General features: G+C 35.8%; 1 protein-coding gene and 1 non-coding gene across 5 annotated transcripts; both read left to right on the forward strand.

Moving 5' to 3' along the window:
- Positions 1–1,228: 1,228 nt before the first annotated feature.
- LOC107780982 (calcineurin B-like protein 1) lies at positions 1,229–9,794 on the forward strand. 4 transcript variants are annotated; one of them, XM_016601605.2, is made up of 9 exons: positions 1,229–1,486; positions 2,096–2,269; positions 3,034–3,116; positions 4,371–4,430; positions 4,705–4,813; positions 4,924–4,976; positions 8,889–8,969; positions 9,213–9,325; positions 9,410–9,794. In XM_016601605.2, the coding sequence occupies exons 2-9, from the start codon at positions 2,191–2,193 to the stop codon at positions 9,471–9,473; spliced, it is 642 nt and encodes a 213-aa protein (XP_016457091.1). In that variant the 5' UTR covers positions 1,229–1,486; positions 2,096–2,190; the 3' UTR covers positions 9,474–9,794. The 4 variants fall into 4 exon arrangements, with proteins under 4 accessions (XP_016457091.1, XP_016457093.1, XP_016457092.1 ...); XM_016601607.2 differs by having other exon boundaries at positions 2,102–2,269; XM_016601606.2 differs by having other exon boundaries at positions 2,125–2,269.
- Positions 9,753–9,850, forward strand: LOC142165017 (U6 spliceosomal RNA). The gene has a single exon (XR_012696061.1). It is a non-coding gene; the product is annotated as a U6 spliceosomal RNA (small nuclear RNA).
- Positions 9,851–20,101: the final 10,251 nt, after the last annotated feature.

Here is a 20,101-nt window from a genome sequence, read left to right on the forward strand (position 1 = left end):
AAACTTATTATCTTAGCCATAACATTGTCATTAAAAGTAAAATATGAAGTTTAAGGTAAAATAGTTTCCAAAATTGTAAAAATAATCATTCTTTTTACGATAGATATGATCGTATAAACTGAAATGGAAATAGCATATCTTTGACTTTATATCCATTTACGACAAGGCTTTGGTGTTTAAATTTTGATGTAATAGTCTCAGGAACATATGTATAAGATAAGTCAACTGAATGGAGCTTTCATAGAATAACAGGTTGAAATCTATTTTTGCTTTTAACAAACATGAAGAATTAGAGTTGGTTTTGAAACATTAAAATCAAACTAACCAATTTCTATTTTCTAGGCTAGAGTTATAATTCGCTTTTTCTGAAAGGAAGAAAAACAGGATTCCTTTCGCTTATTGACTATTGATACCTTGAGGAAGAATAATCTTTTATTTCTTGTTTTTCATGTTCACTAGAAAATAAATATGTGTCATCATTTTTTCTTATAATTTTATAAAACGTCTATATTGTTTACAGTTTTAGCAATTCTCAAGAAGATACAGAAAAAAAATTAAAAGATTACAGTCAAGTCCAATCTTTTCCCAAAACAAATTCTTCCAATTTATAAATCCATGTAAATTTATTTTTCTAATAAAATCCAAATTGGCACATTCATTCTTTGAGAACGTAATATAAAACCAATTCGTTTAGTAATAATTTCCCAAAACAAAAATTCAAATGGGCTAAACTGTTAACAAAATCTAATCTCTTTATTTCTATTTACACGTTTTATTTTTTTAAATCCGTTTTAAAAATTACCTTTCTATATATTGTTTGGTTTTAATCCAACAATAACTTTTATATACTTTAATTTGTTTTTAATCAACTATTTTTATTTTAATCTTAATAGCACTCCCTTATAGAAATAATATGATATATTTAATTTTAAAAATAACAAAATCACTAGAATAACACAAGTGAGGTCAGAGAAATGTAATATATTTAAAATAATAAAAATTAAAAGTTAATATTATTATTTTATACTCATTTTTGATTTAAAACCACAAAATTTGATCTCCCATTACAGTACAATAAAATTATAAAATGAAAGGGGTAGTTTTTCTTTTTAAATATCTGCCATATATAAAAGCGACAGACAAAATTGTCCACGTGAAAATCAGTTCAATTCCACGAGCTTTTAGGTGCGCGTGCACATCACGTACCCACACCGTGTTTATTTTCTTGTCCCTCTTCTGCTCTTCTCCTTTCGCCGTTTCCAACTCAACTTCTCTCTCTTTGAGCTTCTTCTTCTTCATTTTCTTCTTTCTTCTTCAACAACGCCTCTTTAATCACAGCCGTTGATCATAATTACAGGTCTAGATGTGTGTATATATATACACATACACACACATTTAATCCTCTATTACACTAAACCTCTTTGAATAGCCTTGCCTCTTTTCTCTTACCAAGATTCAACTTTTTCTCTGCCAATCCCTTTTATTGGTATGTTCCCAAATTTCCCCCTTTTTATTTTCTTTTATATTTATTTTTTTCGGGGGGTTTTAATGTTCTTTCGATATGTGGATTTCTGAGGGTTCCATTCTTAATTTAAGGTTATATTTATTTGTTTGAGCGAAGAAACGATAGAAAGTTTTATAATCTAAGACCCCTTTTGGATTTTTAGATCAATTTTGAAAATTTCGTGTTAAAGTTTTGATTTTTTTTCTTCATATTAATTAATGATATTCCAGAGATTCCAATGGGGGTGGTCTGGTGGCTCTATTGGTGGTGACGGTGGGGTGATTTCTGTTAGGGCTAATTGATAATTAGGACAATACTTTACTTTTTAATTACTAATTTTATAGCTTAAAAAATAAGTTATTGTTAAAGCTCAGATGTTTACAAGATATAAATGAAGTTGATGAAGAGAGAACATTATGAGTTTGTATAGTATCATAAAGTTTGTTACAGTTCAGTGATTTTTGATAATGAAATTGTGGGATTGATTTCCATCTTTTGTTGTCGCGATATAAGTCATATTAGATTTATGTGAGCCAATATACTAATTGTTTTGTACATTGTTTTGTGAATTTGGTTTGTGTAATTTGCAAGGTTAAGATGGTTTTGATGATATATTGTAGTGAAGCTGGTTACTAGGCGCTTGTCTAGTCCGTGTGCTTCCTCTTCAGTCGACCATTCTTCAGTAAATGGGCTGCTTTCATTCTAAGGTGAAAAAGCAGTTACGTGGACACGAAGATCCTGTAGTCCTTGCGTCCCAAACAGCATGTAAGTTACTAATTTGATGCTTTAAGTGTGTACATAATATGTGATACATTTTGAACTTGTCTCGTGATTACGCTCTTGTAATGAACAAGCAGAAAATCGTGAAGGGGAGTGTCAAGTAATGATCTTGTAATTCATGCATTATTTTGGAGCGTCTGTAGTTAGCATCTTGTATTGGGCAAGGAGGTTACTGTAGCTTCTCCTGTCTTAAATAGGTGGGACCATAGCTTGAGGTTTATTCATGTGCAAGGTGAGATGAGTTTGTGAGATTGATGATGGGGAAATATATGAAGAAGAGGAGGCAACAGAAAAGCTATTTAGAAAGATGAAAAATTTGAATGAGATTTCATGCTAAAAAAATAAATGGAACATGGACTTCTCATGATCTGTCTAAAAGACTTCCTGCGTTGTACTAAGAAATAAAACCAAAAGGTAGTAGGCTTATTATCTTTCGGTGCTAGGTTTATCCTTAGGTTCGTTGGTTTTGCACTTACCATCTGCTTGATTTATTTTTTTTGGTTTTAATTGCCTAAAGTTGGAGAGCTAAAACATTAGACAGTTGTAGTTTCAGCTTCGTCTCTGATTTATTTAGTTATCACACGTGTGACTGAAAAACAGTTTTAGTACTTACTCTTATTTAAGAAAAAGGTTGTGGTGCTTATATTTTCCCCAAGCACTCCAATTGGGATTCCGTTCGAGTATCCAATATCTCCTAGTCATACATTCCTTATTTGTTCTGCCTTTCTCTTGTTTTTCTGCTTTTGCAGTTAGTGTTAGCGAAGTAGAAGCATTGTTTGAGCTGTTCAAGAGTATCAGTAGTTCGGTAATTGACGATGGGCTAATAAGCAAGGTAATTCTGCTAAACTGGTAAACGTTGCCTTGTTGGCTTTTAGTGTAAGGTTGTGATTCCTGGTGCATTCAGATGAGTTTTGCGAGTTATTACCTGCAGAACTAGGCATATGTTCTCTCTGTCTTTGATCATCAGCTAGGATTTGTTTTGTTGTTCTCTTTTTCTATCTCCCCTTTCATTTGTGGTTGATCGCTTAAAGGGGTAGGTTTTGGAGGATATTTCGGCTTGGTGACAAGTATTTGGAAAGGCATTTGTTATTTATGGGGTATTACAAAACACACATTTCTAGAAGGAAAAGTTTTGAGAAACTTCTCTTGACAATACCCTAAGGGGAATCTTGTTTTCTTTTATTGCCATTGTTCTCGAGGATAAGGTTAAAGTTATTTACTTCCTAGATATTTAGTTTTGTGTGGTCTCACATCCCATACTTAAGGTTCTTGAAAAGTTGTGTTTGCTGAAACTGTAGTGCAGTAGATAGTTGAAGCATCATACTCGGGCTCTGTTCCTGTCTTTCAGCAAATTCAGCATTACATATATCATGTAATCTATACTCTTTAGAGGCAATTTAATTGTATAATTAGTGACCATGTTGTTTTGTAATTACTTGTTTATTCTTTTTTTTTAATAAAAAAATAATATAATTTTCTTTTCTTAGTTATTGAGTTTCGTATGCTCTATAATGATATATACTTAAAGTTCCTGGGAAGTTGGGAAGTTGTACCTACAGTGGTGAGAGGTAGCAGGTATCAGATGGATTACACCATTGTTATTTAAAAAAGGAAGGGTCCTCCTTGGAGGTTAAAAAATATTTCCCCAAACTGCATGGTAGTAGTGACTGAAGCATCATTTATTTACATTGGTAGTATTTGGGCTAGTTTGCGCACACCTCGACTAATTGACTAGACATCCTGTCCCGCCCACAAGCACATGTTACTAAGGTAATTCTATCCACCAAGGTTATAGCAGATGGATGCGCACCCAGTATTGTAGGTGGGATTAGAACCTGGAACCTCCAAGCTTTTAATGCCCCTGATCAACCCTTGACCATCTCCTCAGAGACATGGTTGAAGCATCATATTCTAGTTTTGCTTGCTGATCTTTTAGCTTATTGCAAATTCAACGTTATGTAATCTAGTGCAGTTCTCTTTTGAACAATGTAACTACGTTACTACCGAAATTGTTTTATATGATTACTTTTAGTTGTTATTATTAAAATTCAGTTTTTCTTATGGCAAATTCATGTTTGACGTGCAGGAAGAATTTCAGTTAGCTTTATTCAAGAACAGAAAGAAAGAGAACCTTTTCGCAAATCGGGTACGATACTTTATTGGTTATTTGCTTCAGTTCTGTTTGATATAGTACTGGTTAATTGGCTCTTTATGGGACTTCAAGTATTATATATTAAAGTTTCTCGAGCAAACATGTATTCTGTATATAAGAATACCTACAGTGGTATCCCAAATTCTGGTGATTATGGGATGTGCAGAGTTGAAAACATGTTGAGCTAATGTTTATTTTTGCATGAACCGCTACGAAATTTTATTGAATTATGGGATATTAATTTCCCTTTGGAACTCTCTGCTCGTAGATTTTTGATCTCTTTGATGTGAAGCAAAAAGGGCTCATTGATTTTGGTGATTTTGTGAGGGGACTTCATGTCTTCCACCCCAATGCCCCACAAGAAGAGAAGATGAATTGTAAGTTATAGAGAAGATGGCGTAACATATAGTTCTTTGACTTGTTCAATTTACTGCATTATTAGCATAAAAATAGTCGCGTTGAAACTCAACTTTTCCCTACCTTGCAGTTTCATTTAAGCTTTATGATCTAGATTGCACAGGGTTCATTGAGAGGCAAGAGGTATGCTTTTCTTACATATTTTCTCTTTCTCCTATGTGGAAAAGCATCTATAAGCATCTCGTTATTGTTTGACTTGCTGAGACTTGGAGTTGGAGTTGTGTCTGTTATGTTGGCTAATTTCTTCGTGGGACTGAATGTAGTGCTGTCCTCTGACACGATTAGGATTTCATCTTACTCTGTCTGGGGAGAATAATGAGTGCTCCCCTAATTCTCCACAGATGATAGTTAAAACGCCAAAAATTCTTCTTTACCTTTTGCATTTTAAACAGTGGATAATCACTTTGAGGTACTTTATGACCATGCACAAAAGGTTGAATGTAGCTCACATGTTCTTTTTCTACCAGGAAATGAGTATGAAACTGTTAAGGAAGAAATATACTTTTTCTGCCTAACTCAACCCAAAAGTTAGCTCAGCTGAGGTTGCCCCGAGACCATATAAAGATACAACAACTCATACCCTCAAATAATGTTGAATTCTAACATCTTCTGCTAGCACAATTTTGAGCATGTGAGCATGCATAACCTAACATGGGATCCAATTTTGGGTAACATCATGGAAGAGTCGGGCTATTATACAATATTTAACTGTTTTCACTGTCATCTTCTTTTTTTCAAATGTTAGCCATGTGATCACCCTCATCTAAAATCTTTAGTAATTAAAAAGAGTACATTTTTATCTACTTAGTTATGTCTTCAATATTCTCTCACGTGGCCACGCGGCATCGTGGAACTTTTTTTGATAATGGATGACAATGAGATTTAACTCAAGAAGTTTGCCTGCTCTAGTATCATATTAAGAAAAATGGGCCTTGGATCTAACTCAACAAAAACAATTAGCTGAAGACCGTACAAAGAGAAGTTGGCTTAGATCTCCTTTCCTTTTTTTCAACAATTGTTCTGGAACTTTGAACTGCTACCTAAATACCTTGACAACTAATCCCATATATTTCAAGGGAACTCTTATGCTACTTTATTGTGCTTCCTTTCTTATCTGAAACAACTGTTCTCTAGATGTAGAATGTCATGGTCCATTTGCCAAATAGTTTTGCGAAGAGATGTTTAATTTCCAGCAAGTTTATGCTTGCTTATTTAGCGTGCTTACAAACGGGAAATAGTATGTTTTGAGGATCAATAAGTATTATCAAATAGGGGACAGTTCAAATTATCTAGGTTGAGTCCCTTTAGGTTTAGTGCAGATTATCTGGATTGGCCATGAAGTTGCACAGAACGCACTCAATTTCTCTGGCACCGCCCCTTTCTCTATTTTTAGTGTTTTCCTTTTACTCCTTCAAGTAGGCGTGCCTTCAAAAAACCACAGCAGATGGGGACAATTCCCTTGTACTGCTGATGTATCGTTATCAATGCAATACCAGGATTGTGATAATCTAGTAAGCTTTGTGCTATGCTTTTGGTATTCCTTTCTGTTTATTTGTATAGATCAGATTTTCATCGGAGGGGAGATCTGAAAATTTCATCCCAGTGAGGTTAACTTCCATTCTGCTACTTCATCCTTTTCGACACCATTAAAACCTTAGGAGCGATCAACAGTTGATTTTGATAGAATAAGTTGTTCAACATAAAATATGGAGTATGCCGAGGGTCTATCGGAAACAGCCTCTCTACCTCCTTGGGATAGAGGTAAGGTCTGCGTACACACTACCCTCCCCAGACCCCACTTGTGGGATTTTACTGGGTCGTTGTTGTTGTTGTTGTATAAAGAGACTACAATCTACACCCTCACCTTCCCCAGACCCCACTTGTGGGATTTTACTGTGTTGTTGTTGTTGTATAAAGAGACTACAATCTACACCCTCAATAAATGTGGGGCTTCAGTAGAAACAAAGGCGATGATAGTACAAACTTATACTGTCTGCACCAATATATGTATGCCTAATGTGGTGTCTTGTTCATTCTGGATTAAACAAGCGAAGTAGTGATGACCTATTGTGATGTTACCTACTGTGATGTTTTCTTTTTTGGTAATTAAACATTTCACTAATCACAAAGTAAGGAGTGATAAAACATAGCTAAGCAAACACTGCTTGCTGCTCTCAGTGCAAAAGCAGAAACTGTAAGGCGTCATTTGGTAGGAGGTATAAGAATAGTGCTGAATATGGTATATTAGTAATGCTGGGATTAGTTATGCTGGCATTAGTTATATTGAGATTATTTCTTATCCACAATTTGGTTTGGTGTATTAAAGCATTGCGTAATTTCTAAAAAAAATTGATTATTTACAAAAAAAACCTCCACATCTTAACTTTGTACATTATTTTTACTGTAACAATTTTATTACCCTCGACATTCTTTACTCTCTCTAAAGCCAACTTTTTTAATAGGGGGAAAAATTAGAAGAGAAAACTAATTGAAATATTAAAGTTAAAAGAGAAGAAAAATTTGATTGCTATGACATATAATACAAAATACCAATTATTAAAAAAAAAGATTTTTAACAATAAAGAAAACTTCAGTTTATACTTTGAACGAATTCAAAATCAAATTTAGTATTAAATATGATATTATTTTGATTATAGTAGAATTCTAAAGGGGAAAATTAATTAAAATATCACAAAATAAAAATATACAAAATATAGGGAAAAGTATTTGGAATAGGTTTTGAGGGATTTGAGGGGCACTTATGTCTTTAACCATGTTTATGCAAGTATTAAAAAATCCTTGCATTGCTAATACCATGGTTTGCTATGCATTAGTTATACATAGGATAATACCTTATAGTAATGCAAACGACCCCTAAGACCAGTGGCGGATGCAGGATCTCCACGAAGGGGGTTCAAAAAAAAAATATTTGTAGTTAGTGGGAATTGAACCCATGACCTTATGTAGATTTTGAACCCCCTTGACCACTAAACTACTCTTTTGGATTGTGTTAAGGGGGTTCAAAACTTAATATATAGAGGTAAAAAACAGATTTTGCCTTATATATACAGTGTAATTTTTCGGCGAAGGGGGTTCGGGGGTTTTGCGCCCCCCTAAATCCGCCCCTGCCTAAGACTATCCAACTCTTCTAGGTAATAAGAAGCACACCTCCTAGGCAAGTTTTCTTCCCAATCCTCTAGTCCTCTTCTTAACTCACATAATCTCTGATACTCAGAAAGAAAAGAAAACTCGTAATCTTCTACTGCGATGTTTTCAGCAGTTCTCCCTGTTTTTTCTAACTGTTTACTCTTGCATTATGCTCGCTTATTTTTATTATACCCTCTTGGGTCAGAAACGTGAAGAGCATTGTAGTTTGAACACATGTTCACTTTAGAAAGTTGCATAGTTCTTCTTCTCTTTTTTTCTCTCCCTCATTCTATTGGCTTTTACTAACTGTTTACTGTTGCAATAGGCTCTCCTATTATTTATTTTACTCCTTTTTGGGTCAGGAAAGGTGAGAAGAGCATTTTAGTTTGAAGACATGTTTGCTTTTGTGTAGTGTCCCTCTGCGTAGGGCAACATGAATTTTTGTTTCTTGGCATAGGAGACCATTCAGTACTTTCTCTTCAGTGTTGGTCTATTTCTCAGTTGCTTTCTGCCTTATTTTAAGCTATAATAGCTCAAACAAGAAGCACTTATCAAAAAAGTGTAAAAGAAGCTTTTGTACAAGACTTCACTGAGGCATTTCCAACCATTAAATTGTTGTCTTTATTGAGTGGCTTTGGTTCGCATTATATACAACCAGTAACTTTCCCCACTTTTCTCGAAGTCCTTTGCAGATTTTTGGGACATGGAAGTAGTAGGTTTTTGGTCTATTTACTTGTGCCTTCTAAGTTTGATGAAGGGTTATGCCAAGATTACTCGATGTTATAATTAAAAATTTGTTTCCATATATGTTTGTGGGATTACACTGGGTTGTTGTTGTTGTTTCCATATATGTTTGCAGGTTTCTTAATTATCTGCAATTTTTGGCAGGTTAAGCAAATGTTGATTGCACTTTTATGTGAGTCTGAGATGAAGTTGACTGATGAGACTATAGAGAGTATACTCGATAAGGTAATTTACTAAATGACTAAATAAACTTCCACAGTTCCACCGTTCTAAACATAGCCATAGAAACCTCTATCCTTCCGTCTAAGAAGAGGTCCCGAGGTTAAGAGACCAATGCATTTTGTGTCACTGAGAGATTGGTAGCTTCAAGATTAAAATAAGGGCAGTTTTCATTCACAGGACTAGTTTCTTGTTTTTATCGATCTCATGGAATTCTGAATAACCATAGATTCTTGCCTCTATATGTAGACTTTTGTTGAGGCAGACACAAATCAGGACGGAAAGATTGACAAATCTGAATGGCAGATTTTCGTTGGCCGAAATCCTTCATTGCTAAAGATAATGACACTTCCCTATCTAAGGTACCACCATAGTTTCTCAACTAATATATCAGGAGTACATTGGCTGATGTTGTCTTCTGATGAGACTTATGTTCTGTTATGCAGGGATATTACAACTACTTTTCCTAGTTTTGTGTTCCATTCCGAAGTTGATGAAGTTGCTACATAATTAGGAAATGTAGTTCAGATTATTCTTTTCTTTTCCCTTTTCTCTTAGTATTAGATGCACGAAATGTTGTTCGAGTATAGGAAATTTGAGGCCGATAATAGTACCAAGAGTATCACATTGGGCGGGGAGGATGCTAGCCTCCCTCCGCAAAGTGACTTTATCATTGCCAAGTATGCCAATTGATAATGTGCAGGATAGTGAAGTCACCATTTGGTCTAGTTATCGTGCACTTTTTATCAATCCTCTTGCAAGATGATTGTAATTCATATGTTTTAGGTTGTCTTTTTTTGGACACCTGATAAATTGGAACGATACAGAGAAGATTATGGTTCTTGCGCAAGGATGGCACAAACAGTCAAGAAATGGTCAAATTTTTGTTGCCACTGCATATCAGAGATTTTGTACAGATAAATTCTCGCAATTATGTTTGAACTAGAAAAACTCATCAAAGTGGGGTTGGGTAAGCTCCAGTATTTTCCTATAGGGTATTAGCTTGTTAACACGTGTCCTGTTTACTGGAGCCAATCCCAACCCTCTGTTGTTCACATCTGACTAATAATAGCATTACATGTTGTTTTTCCTTTTATCACGGTAAAAACTTACCTGCAACTATTGTTAAGTTTTCATCGGGTTTAAATTCTCCCATGTTACTTTGGGCAGATAGAGACATTGTTTTCGATAGACCCTTGACTCAAGTCAAGCATAATTACAGCAGTAAGGAAAAGAAATATAGTAGTGAAAAAAGTCGAAAAGAAGCAATAACAACAACGAGGTATTAACAACAAGCATAATCAATATCAGGTAGTAGTAGAACTCTAAGAACAAAACTAGACTAATACCAAAATTAATGGCAAAGGAATAACCGGTTACCATTATGTTATCATCCTAAGTTGCAGCTTTTCTTTTTGCAGTCCCTCCCTAATTAATCTGCCTCTAGTAAGTTAGTGTCATAAAATAAAAACTTTAAAGTAAATAAATCGAAGAAAAGTATAGAGAAAGATTGATATATTATTCAACTTCAAACTGATGTTCATAATGAACTGAAATTTCCTCTATTTATAGAAGAAAGGAAGCAGCTGCGAGACTTTTCATAAGTTGCTTGTAAGCTGTCTGTATGAGTTGCTCGCAACCTGCCTGTTTAATAAGAAGTTGCTGTAAGTTTTTTATTGAGTTGCTTGCAACCTGCCTCATCAGCTACTTGTAGATAAACTTCAATGGAGTATCAAATGGATAATCTTCCTGCAGCGGATTAATAAATGAACATCCACAATAATATTTTCATAACAATCTCCCTTGGATGTTCATTATTAAATGCCTCGTTAAAACCTTACTAGGAAAAATCCCGTGGGAAAAAATCTAGTCAAGGAAAAAGAGTACACTAATAGAGTATATTGCAAGCTGCCTCATTAAAAACCTTATCAGGAAAACCTAATGGGAAAAAACCTGGGCAAGAAAAAAAAGAGTACAGTACATACTTTACTCCCCCTGATAAAGACGTTATTTCAAATACCTAAGGCTTCGCATTCCAACCTTGTATAACATATTCTTGAAGGTTGCAGTTGGTAAAGACTTGGTGAACAAATCTGCCTGATTTTTAGTTGAATGGATTTGTTGCACATCAATCTCACCATTTTTATGAAGATTATGTGTGTAGAATAATTTTGGTGAAATGTGCTTAGTTCTATCTCCTTTTATAAATCCTCCTTCATACATACAACATTGTCTTCATACAAAATTGTGGGTCTTCTATGACATTTCAAACCATAATTTTCTTGAATGAAATGAATTCCTGATCTCAACCATACACATTCCTTACTTGCTCCACATATAAACACGTAACCGGTTTGGAATCTAGCTTTATAGGGATCAAATATATAACCTGCATCTCCATAACCAACAAGATTTGTACTACCTTTGTTTGCCTAAAGCAAACTCATATCAAGAGTTTCCTTTAAATATCGTAATATATGCTTAATCCAATTCCAATGTCTCCGTGTAGGAGAAGAGATATATTTTGCTAGTAAATAAACATAAAATGCTATGTCACGCCTTATAGTATTAGCAAAATACATAAGTGCACCAATTATACTGAGATATGGTATTTCAGGACCAAGGATTTCCTCATCCTCTATTGGAGGTTGGAACGGATCCTTATTCACTTCAAGTGATCAAACAACCATTGGTGTACTCAATGGGTGCGCTTTGTCCATGTAAAAGTATTTTTAAGACCATTTCTGTATAGGCAGATTGATGGATAAAGATTTTGTCTGCTAAATGCTCAATTTGCATACCAAGACAAAGTTTTGTCTTTCCAAGATTTTTCATCTCAAATTATTTCTTAAGATATTCAATTGCCTTTTGGAGCTCTTCTGGAGTTCCAACAAGATTGATGTCATTAACATAAACAACAAGCATAACAAATTCTAATGACATTTTCATTATAAAAATACATGGACAAATAACATCACTTATGTAACCTTCTTTCAGCAAATATTCACTGAGGCGGTATACCAGATGCGCCCAGATTGCTTTAAATCGTACAAAATCTTTGTAATTTGATCGAATACATTTCTCAAGACTTTGAATTATAGTCTTCAAGCATTTTAAATTCTTTAGGGATATTCATATAGATTTAATCAAGTGAGTCATATAGGTTATGACTTGCATTTAAATGGCATGACATCTTCAGGTGTCTGGACTACAGATCCGATCCTCACAATCTTTTATAAATATTGTGCACTATATTGTATCAAATATATCGTCAACGATTATTTTGTATCAGTTCCTAAACGATATAACTTATTGAGATCTCATCACGTTCTTTATTTTCAGTTACCTGAACTTCTTCTGGAGTTTCATGAAATGTTATGTCGTGGGTTCTTCTAGAGCTCATTTCCTCCTCATTATGATCATTTTGATCGTTTGCTCCTATCATTTCAAGGATTGTTACCTATGGAACCGATCAGTTTACTACGCTTCATGCTTGCAGTAAACTTTATCCTTTAAGAACTTTAATTTTAATAGGAGCATTTGCAGCTGAAATATGATATTTAATTTTGGATCAACAAATGCTTCTGGCATTTAACTTGAATTATCTTCTGAATGAGGATCATATTAATGATAATTTATTTCATATAGCATATTCTTCAGCTGCTTATTCCATCCCCAAATGTTAAAAAACTAACATATATCCTCAATCTTCTTTGAAAACTCTATCTTCGTGCATTGTGGTAGAGGAATTAATCATATACCACACATCAAAAGTTATTAGATAGTAAAAATATTTGGTTTCTGATTCTAAATCAATTATGAGGAAAGACTTATTATATATTGTTGGCCTGATGCATACAAGTGCTGATGTATGCAATTTAGAAAATCTTAAACATGAAGCTTTGTTATCATAAGAAATAGTTTAGCCGTTAATAAGAGGTATTAAATGCTAAACCATCTTGGATATAAACTAGCGTTATCAAGATGAACTATCTTGATTTCATAATCTGAAAATTATGCTATTAATTGAGAAAAGCAATTTCAAATGCCAAACTGCAGGTTGACAATAATCGCACATGTAACCATCTCATATATGCATCTATAAGTGATTCATATGATAGGTGAGCGGGTCCATATTCACCTTTTATATATTTCACGATTAGGGGTTTTAGTCCCAATTTTAGCTTGTACAATCAATTTATTTTGAGAACAAGGAATACAAGAGAATTTTTGAAGAATCTTCTAGTTCTTCAGTATATGCTTATCTGTACTCTCAAATAGCTCATTTAAAAATAAAAAATAAAAATTTCAAGTTTATCATGACATGTGCCATCTCTTAGTAAACTTCTGGTTTACTATCGCATAAACTTTTGCACTAGTAAACTTCTGATTTACTGTGTCTACTTTTGTATCGACAAATTTCTAATTTACTATAGCTACTTTTACCTCGGTAAAACTTCTGATTTACTGTGACTGCTTTTGCATGACTAAGCTTCTGATTTACTATGATATATGAGAAGAATAAAGAGGGTAACTTCTCACACACATATTATTTTACCCCTTATGATTATGGAAACATGAAGATTTTCATTATTCCAATCATTTGTAATTTCAATATGATAGCCATCTGTATTAGTAAACTTTGTGTTTACTATAATATATATTTTGACCATAATCATATTATATGAATGACATATTTGTATATAAGCTCTTCGAGAGTCTTCATTTATTATCCACAATCTAATATTATTCGGACACTATTGGTGTCATGCGTCTTCTAGACAAACAATTAGCTCTTCAGGAGTTTTTAATACATTTTGTACTATCAAATATTGTTCAGAAACTTCTGGTATCATGAGAGAATTATAATCAAAGGAAAAATATAAAGATAATTTTAAATTTATAAATAACAACAAAGTAAGAATTTTAATATTTCCATCACTAACTTTGTGACAAGTATCTCCTTCAAGGAGAAATACCATTAACATCTGAATATTTTGTATCAATGTTACAACCACATAGTCATTGCATCCTTTAAGGAAAGATACACGAGTTGTTATTTCCTTCAGGAAACTAAATAACTAACCATAATATATTAATGTGGTTGTAGTAGAAAGCATTCTTGTAGAATGCTTTTTCCTTAGAATAATTCTTAATAAAATTATCCAAGATGTTTTACGTACAACGGGTACGCGAGACAATGATCTTTATGCTACAAAAATAATATTTATACTGTTTTATAATATTTTTCTACTTCAGAAGGAAATTTCAAAGATTTACTACTTCAGGGGCAAATTTGAAGTATGGAAGATTAAGGATATGTTCTCTTAATCGTATTACCTATTCTTGACGTGAGTTGTGATATCTTCACAACCAAGAGCGTGTTCATATTTCAAGCTTTATTAATATTGCCCCATTCATTTCAGGAAATAGATTAATATTTATAAAAAATTCTCATCCTTCAAGGAATAGAATATAATTATCTCAACATGCATTAACCAACTTACATTGTAATGCTTCGAACCTCTTTTTTTTTTATTTGCTACTTCGGGAGAAAAACGAGACATGTATGTAATATGGAGAATTTTTCTCTAACTTATCTTCAATTGTAACCATAACAAACCTAAATTATCACTTATGGTCGTCATAAGTATATACCATGTCTGGTGGTTATATGATCATGCTCAACTGTGTCTATTAAAAGACTAAACGGGCGTTGCAAATATAATTCGGGGTATTATGCCCCGAGTCGAATCCCATAGGGAATTAACGTATCAAGAGAAGCCTTTAAAGTACTAAATTCTTATGAGTCGACCTTCTCAAACTTTGTAAATAACAAGTAGTGTTATGGTCACTACTCCAACTAATAGAATCGATAAAATGAAGATTAACTACTACACAGTTGTAGACAATTGGAATAAAGGTCTAAGGTAATGGTTTCCCCCGTTGTTGAATTCCTTAGTCGTATGTTTCTTATAGTTATGAATTAGTTGTCTCTATCGATCATGAACTCTCCAGCTATCATAACTCTCTCTCAAGTAATTATGATAATTTACTAGACGCACTCTCTCAAGCTACACTAGCTAGATTCGCATTACAGTTCACTTAGATCGCACCCGAGGTATCGTTATCTCTACTCCAACCTCTAAACCCTCGGTTATGACTCTCGCCTATACTCTAGGAGTGATGTTGTTCAAACAATTACCTAAATATGCACTCTCTCTCAAGAAGATACATAATAAATAGGAACGGCTAATTGAGGATCCTTTCAACTAACCAAAATCAAAACGTAGTTGAACAAATAGAGATTAACAACCAATTCAAACTATATTAATATAACAACAAGTTCATCCACAACGGGTTCACCCAAAACCTTAGATTAAAAGAGTTAGCTACTCATAACAATGATGTTCATCACAATAATTAAATTCAGTACAAATGATAAAAACAAAAGGAAGAAGAGAAGAACTTGATGTAGAATACTCCTCCTTGCCTCTTGCCTTTCCTTTTCTTGCTCTCAACTATCAAAAGCTGCACACACACCCCTTGGGCGAGCTTGACCTTCTATAGGTTAAGTGAATTTGCCCCCTAGACTTCCAAATTTATCCCCAGGAATTATTTTTCGGAACTGGGCTAGCGCGGCCGCGCTAGTAGCCATACCATTCTGCCTCGACCATCTGGGCTAGCGCGGTCGCGCTAATGGCCGCGCTAGTCCAGGACTTCATTTGGTCGATTCTCTTTCTCGTCGTCTCGCTTACTCAGCTCCTAGGGGTCTTTCTTGCTTCAATGCAGCTCCAATCACATCTTTAAGGCCTTATATAAGCTCCTCATTCCTGCAACACAATTTAGAGCTCATCTTTCATCATTTGATTATATTAGAGCATTGAAACATAATCAAGTTGGGGCAAAACAATCGTCAAATGACATAAATCTAGCCCAATATCAACACCCCACACTTAAATCTTTGCTAGTCCTCTAGCAATCCACCACCTTTTATGAAGGTTCCTTCACTAAGCATTCTTCCCTAATGCATCACACCACGAACGGATCACATGAGTTACACCTAGTAGTGAACAATCTTAGCCTCAAAAGTTGAGTCTCACGTGCCGTGCAATATTCATACTTTCTCAAGCTACTCTACACAGAAGTCAAGACGTGCCTTTCCTCCATGAATCATATGCCCTTACCTTCACACAAAGAGAGTAGTTCCACATATAATGATATTTAGAACAATTAGGAACTTAGATAGATAAACTTCACTCACTCTCAAAAAGTACATTCACATGTCATAAAGATGCACCATAAGCTTGCCCGTAGTGTACTACTCTACTAATTGAGCCACTCAGTCTAAGATCAATAGGACTTCACTTGGTTGTAATGTAGGCTAAGGGACGGGTAAGATATATTTGGTGTAGTGACTAACCTCCCTAAGCACTTTTTAATACAATTACATTAACATTCAAAACCATACTTCTGTCAACCAAACATTTCACCACCGTTCTTTTATTTACCACAACCCCATCCATTAGGTGCAATTATAGCAAACCACCACTTCTCAACCACTATATTATTTTCTTTTTTTATGGTGGTGCTTCATTTCTTATGCGACAAAATTCTACACCTTTTTCGATTTCCGTGGTTCCACTCAAAAACCAAACCCCACCCCACACCTTTGCCTTTGCATAATTCTCAATACCATTCAAGTGCTTATGTGAGGAAAGAGGGTTTAACTAGAAGGCTATTCAAACAATTGGGTAAGGTTTGCAATGTGGTTGCCAAGGAAATAGGCTTATAGGCTCAACGGGGTTAACTAAGATGTATTGCAGTTAGGTGGGTTTACTTTATAAGTCTGGCTCAACAAGGAATTGCCTATATCGCTTCTAAGACTGAATGAAGCTACTATTTCGCTTTGCAAACACACAGGGCAAGTTCTAGGCATCAAATGTGAATCATGGAATACAGTAAAACTCACACATATGACACATGACTCATTCAAGATTGGCTTATCAAGACACTCTCTTCTGAGTATTCAAGTCAGTCATGAATATACAATTTAAGGCACTTTAGCAAGAATCGACTACTGAGAATAAGCGTTACACTCTAGTGTCTATTGTGTTCAGGTGTAATAACGCTAGAGGCTTTTCTTTTCGAATTCAGCTCGTTAGCCCATTAATCCTAATTTAAAAACTAAAAAGAAAACAAAATGAATACAAAACTACCTATACCCGGTTCAAGTTAAACCCTTGGAAAAGAACTGTGGCCCAAAGAAAAACCAAGGGGGAGTTACTACACTACCTAAAAAAAAAGAAAATAATAATAAAAAAATCTTTTTGTAATTTTAAATTGTTTTTTTATATACTAACTTCCCTCAAGAAAATTATCTAAAGGATCCGTCATCAGGAAGAGTCTTCATTTTCAATTTTTTTATTTTTTTATTTTTATGCTCGACTTAGTCCAAGCTACTTACCTATTTTAAACTAATCAACTCCTACTTAATCATCAAAGCAATCAAAGCTAACGCACTAAAAGAATCAAAACAAAACAAAACCATCCAAAATCAACTAGTCAAAGGTTACAGTTACATATATACAATGAAGTATCCCCACCCCACACTTATAATGAAGACATGTTCCCATGACTTTAAAAATTAAAGAGTAGTAAGGTACTTCCCTGATGGCTCACTCCTGGTCGGAGACGGTGTCTGGGTTCATGTTGCACGCGCGACCCAGAGCTCTCAACCAGCCCAAGAACTTCTTTTCAGACTTCACCTGTCTGTCAGCCACGGCCTCAACACGGGTACCTAAATCTGTGACTGAAGTACGTAACCCAGCCATCTCTTGTTCCAAATTGGTCATGTGGGTGCTCCTGCGTGGCTGTGAAGATGTGGATGCCTTAGATGGCACTGCAGCTGCTACAGGGTGCTTCGGGGACTGGGGTTCGTTCCTCACATTCTCCTCTTCTTCATCCCCATCGTCTGAGTCGTCAGAGCTACCACTACTCTCTTCCTCTACTGCTGCTGGCTCCTTTCTCGTGGTTACTTTGTCTGCTCGGAACTTGCGGTCCTTTTTCACGAGCCCATCCGCAGCTAGATTTTCGGGCACTCGAGCATACCTGCAAAGTTGAGTTATTAAAGAAGGGAAGAAGAATCCATACTTTTTATTCGGCTGCAGATGAACATCTCGTGAATTGTTTTAGGGCGTGTGTTTTGGTGTGTGGGGGGTTTGTTAGATGTGGGTTATTAGATGGGGGGGGGGGGAATTTGGACTGAAGAAAGAAAAAAACAATTGAATGATACAAAAGAAAATAAGAACAAGTGTAAATTTACGTTTTAAAAAAACGTCCCTGAGTAGCGCGTTCAGATGCGCGATCGCTCTAGTCTAGCGCGTCCAAGGTAAAGAGTTTTGCCAATTTAGCGTGTTCACTAGCGCAGCCATTAGCGCGATCACGCTAGTAGCACGGCCAGTAGCGCGGTCCAGGCAGAAAGTTTTGGAAATTTAGCGCAGCCAGTAGCGCGATCGCACTAGTAGCGCGACCGCGCTAGGATGCTTCAATTTGTTTTTACACTTTTCACCTAATTTTTCCATTTTTCGATTGCCTTATCACCCGCCCATTGTCACCTGCATTGGTTAGCATTTTCAAAAACTCACAATTAACCACTACTACTACCGTCGAGTTTCCTCCCGACCAGCGCCTTAGTTAACGTCGTGACACGACGTAGATCAATTGCATTTATGGCTCGCTCGACCTTTGTGGTTCAACGAGAAGTACGGCGGACAGCTCTTTCGGTTCATCCATCCCAACATACAGTTTGAGTCGTTGTCCATTAACCTTGAAGGTGTTAGTGCTATCTTCACTGGTTATCTCCATAACCCCTGACGGGAACACTTCGGTCACCCTGAATGGCCCAGACCATCGGGACTTAAGCTTACCAGGAAACAATCTCAACATCGAATTGTACAACAATACCTTGCCTCCGGGTTTGAAATTTCTATCCACAATGTGTTTGTCATGTAGCCTCTTCATTCTTTCCTTGTAAAGTCTCGTGCTTTCAAAGGCGTGATATCTGAATTCCTCCAACTCATACAACTTTGTCAGTCGATTTTCTCCAGCCTCATCAGGGTTCATGTTCAATTGCTTTAGTGCCCACCAAGCTCGATGTTCTATCTCCACAGGCAAGTGATAGGCCTTCCCAAATACCAACTTGTACGGTGACATACTAATAGGTGTTTTAAATGTAGTCCTATAGGCCCGGAGCGCATCATCAAGCTTTTTCGCCCAATCAGTTCTTGTGGCGTTTACAGTTTTAGTGAGCACACTCTTGATCTCACGGTTTGAGACCTCTACCTGTCCGCTTGTTTGAGGGTGATACGGGGTTGCCACCTCATGGTGCACGTCATATTTGGCTAGTAACTTCTCAAAGACACGGTTGCAAAAGTGCGTGCCTCCGTCACTAATGATGGCTCTCGAAATCCCGAATTGGGTGAATATATTCTTCTTCAAGAACCCCACCACCACCCTCGAATCATTGGTGGGGAATGATGCAGCTTCCACCCATTTGGATACATAATCTACTGCAACAAGTATGTACTTATTGCCGTAAGAACTGACGAAGGGACCCATGAAATCAATTCCCCAAACATCGAACACCTCAACTTGCTGAATTGGATTCATGGGCATCTCATGTCTACGGGATATGTTTCCCGTTCTTTGGCATTTGTTGCAGACCTTTAACCATTGGTGAGCATCTTTAAAGATTGTTGGCCAGTATAACCCGGCCTCTAACACCTTCGCTGCTGTCTGAACTCCTCCAAAATGTCCTCCATAAGGTAACGCATGACAAGCCTGCAAAATAGAACATTGTTCTATCTCGGGGACGCATCTCCGGATCATGTTGTCAATACAAATTTTAAACAAATGCGGTTCATCCCAGTAGTAGTTTCGGCAGTCATGATAAAATCATTTCTTTTGAACATAGGAGAGTTCATATGGTTCAATGCCACAGGCCAAATGGTTTGTAATATCAGCATACCATGGCACATCGTCCACACTTGTGGCTAGCAGCTGCTCTTCTGGAAAGGTTTCCAGAATATCCTCAGACTCAATTGTATTTTCAGCACCTTCAAGGCGTGACAAATGAT

The sequence above is a fragment of the Nicotiana tabacum genome, chromosome 1 (assembly GCF_000715075.1).
Source record: "Nicotiana tabacum cultivar K326 chromosome 1, ASM71507v2, whole genome shotgun sequence".
Classification (NCBI taxonomy): domain Eukaryota; kingdom Viridiplantae; phylum Streptophyta; class Magnoliopsida; order Solanales; family Solanaceae; genus Nicotiana; species Nicotiana tabacum.

What these genes read in the sequence shown, in the direction of transcription:
- LOC107780982 (XM_016601605.2), top strand. Translation starts at nt 2,191, where the DNA reads ATGGGCTGCTTTCATTCTAAGGTGAAAAAGCAGTTACGTGGACACGAA. An exon ending in CCTTGCGTCCCAAACAGCAT is followed by an intron (nt 2,270 to 3,033) that starts GTAAGTTACTAA and finishes CTGCTTTTGCAG; the next exon opens with TTAGTGTTAGCGAAGTAGAA. An exon ending in AGAACCTTTTCGCAAATCGG is followed by an intron (nt 4,431 to 4,704) that starts GTACGATACTTT and finishes CTCTGCTCGTAG; the next exon opens with ATTTTTGATCTCTTTGATGT.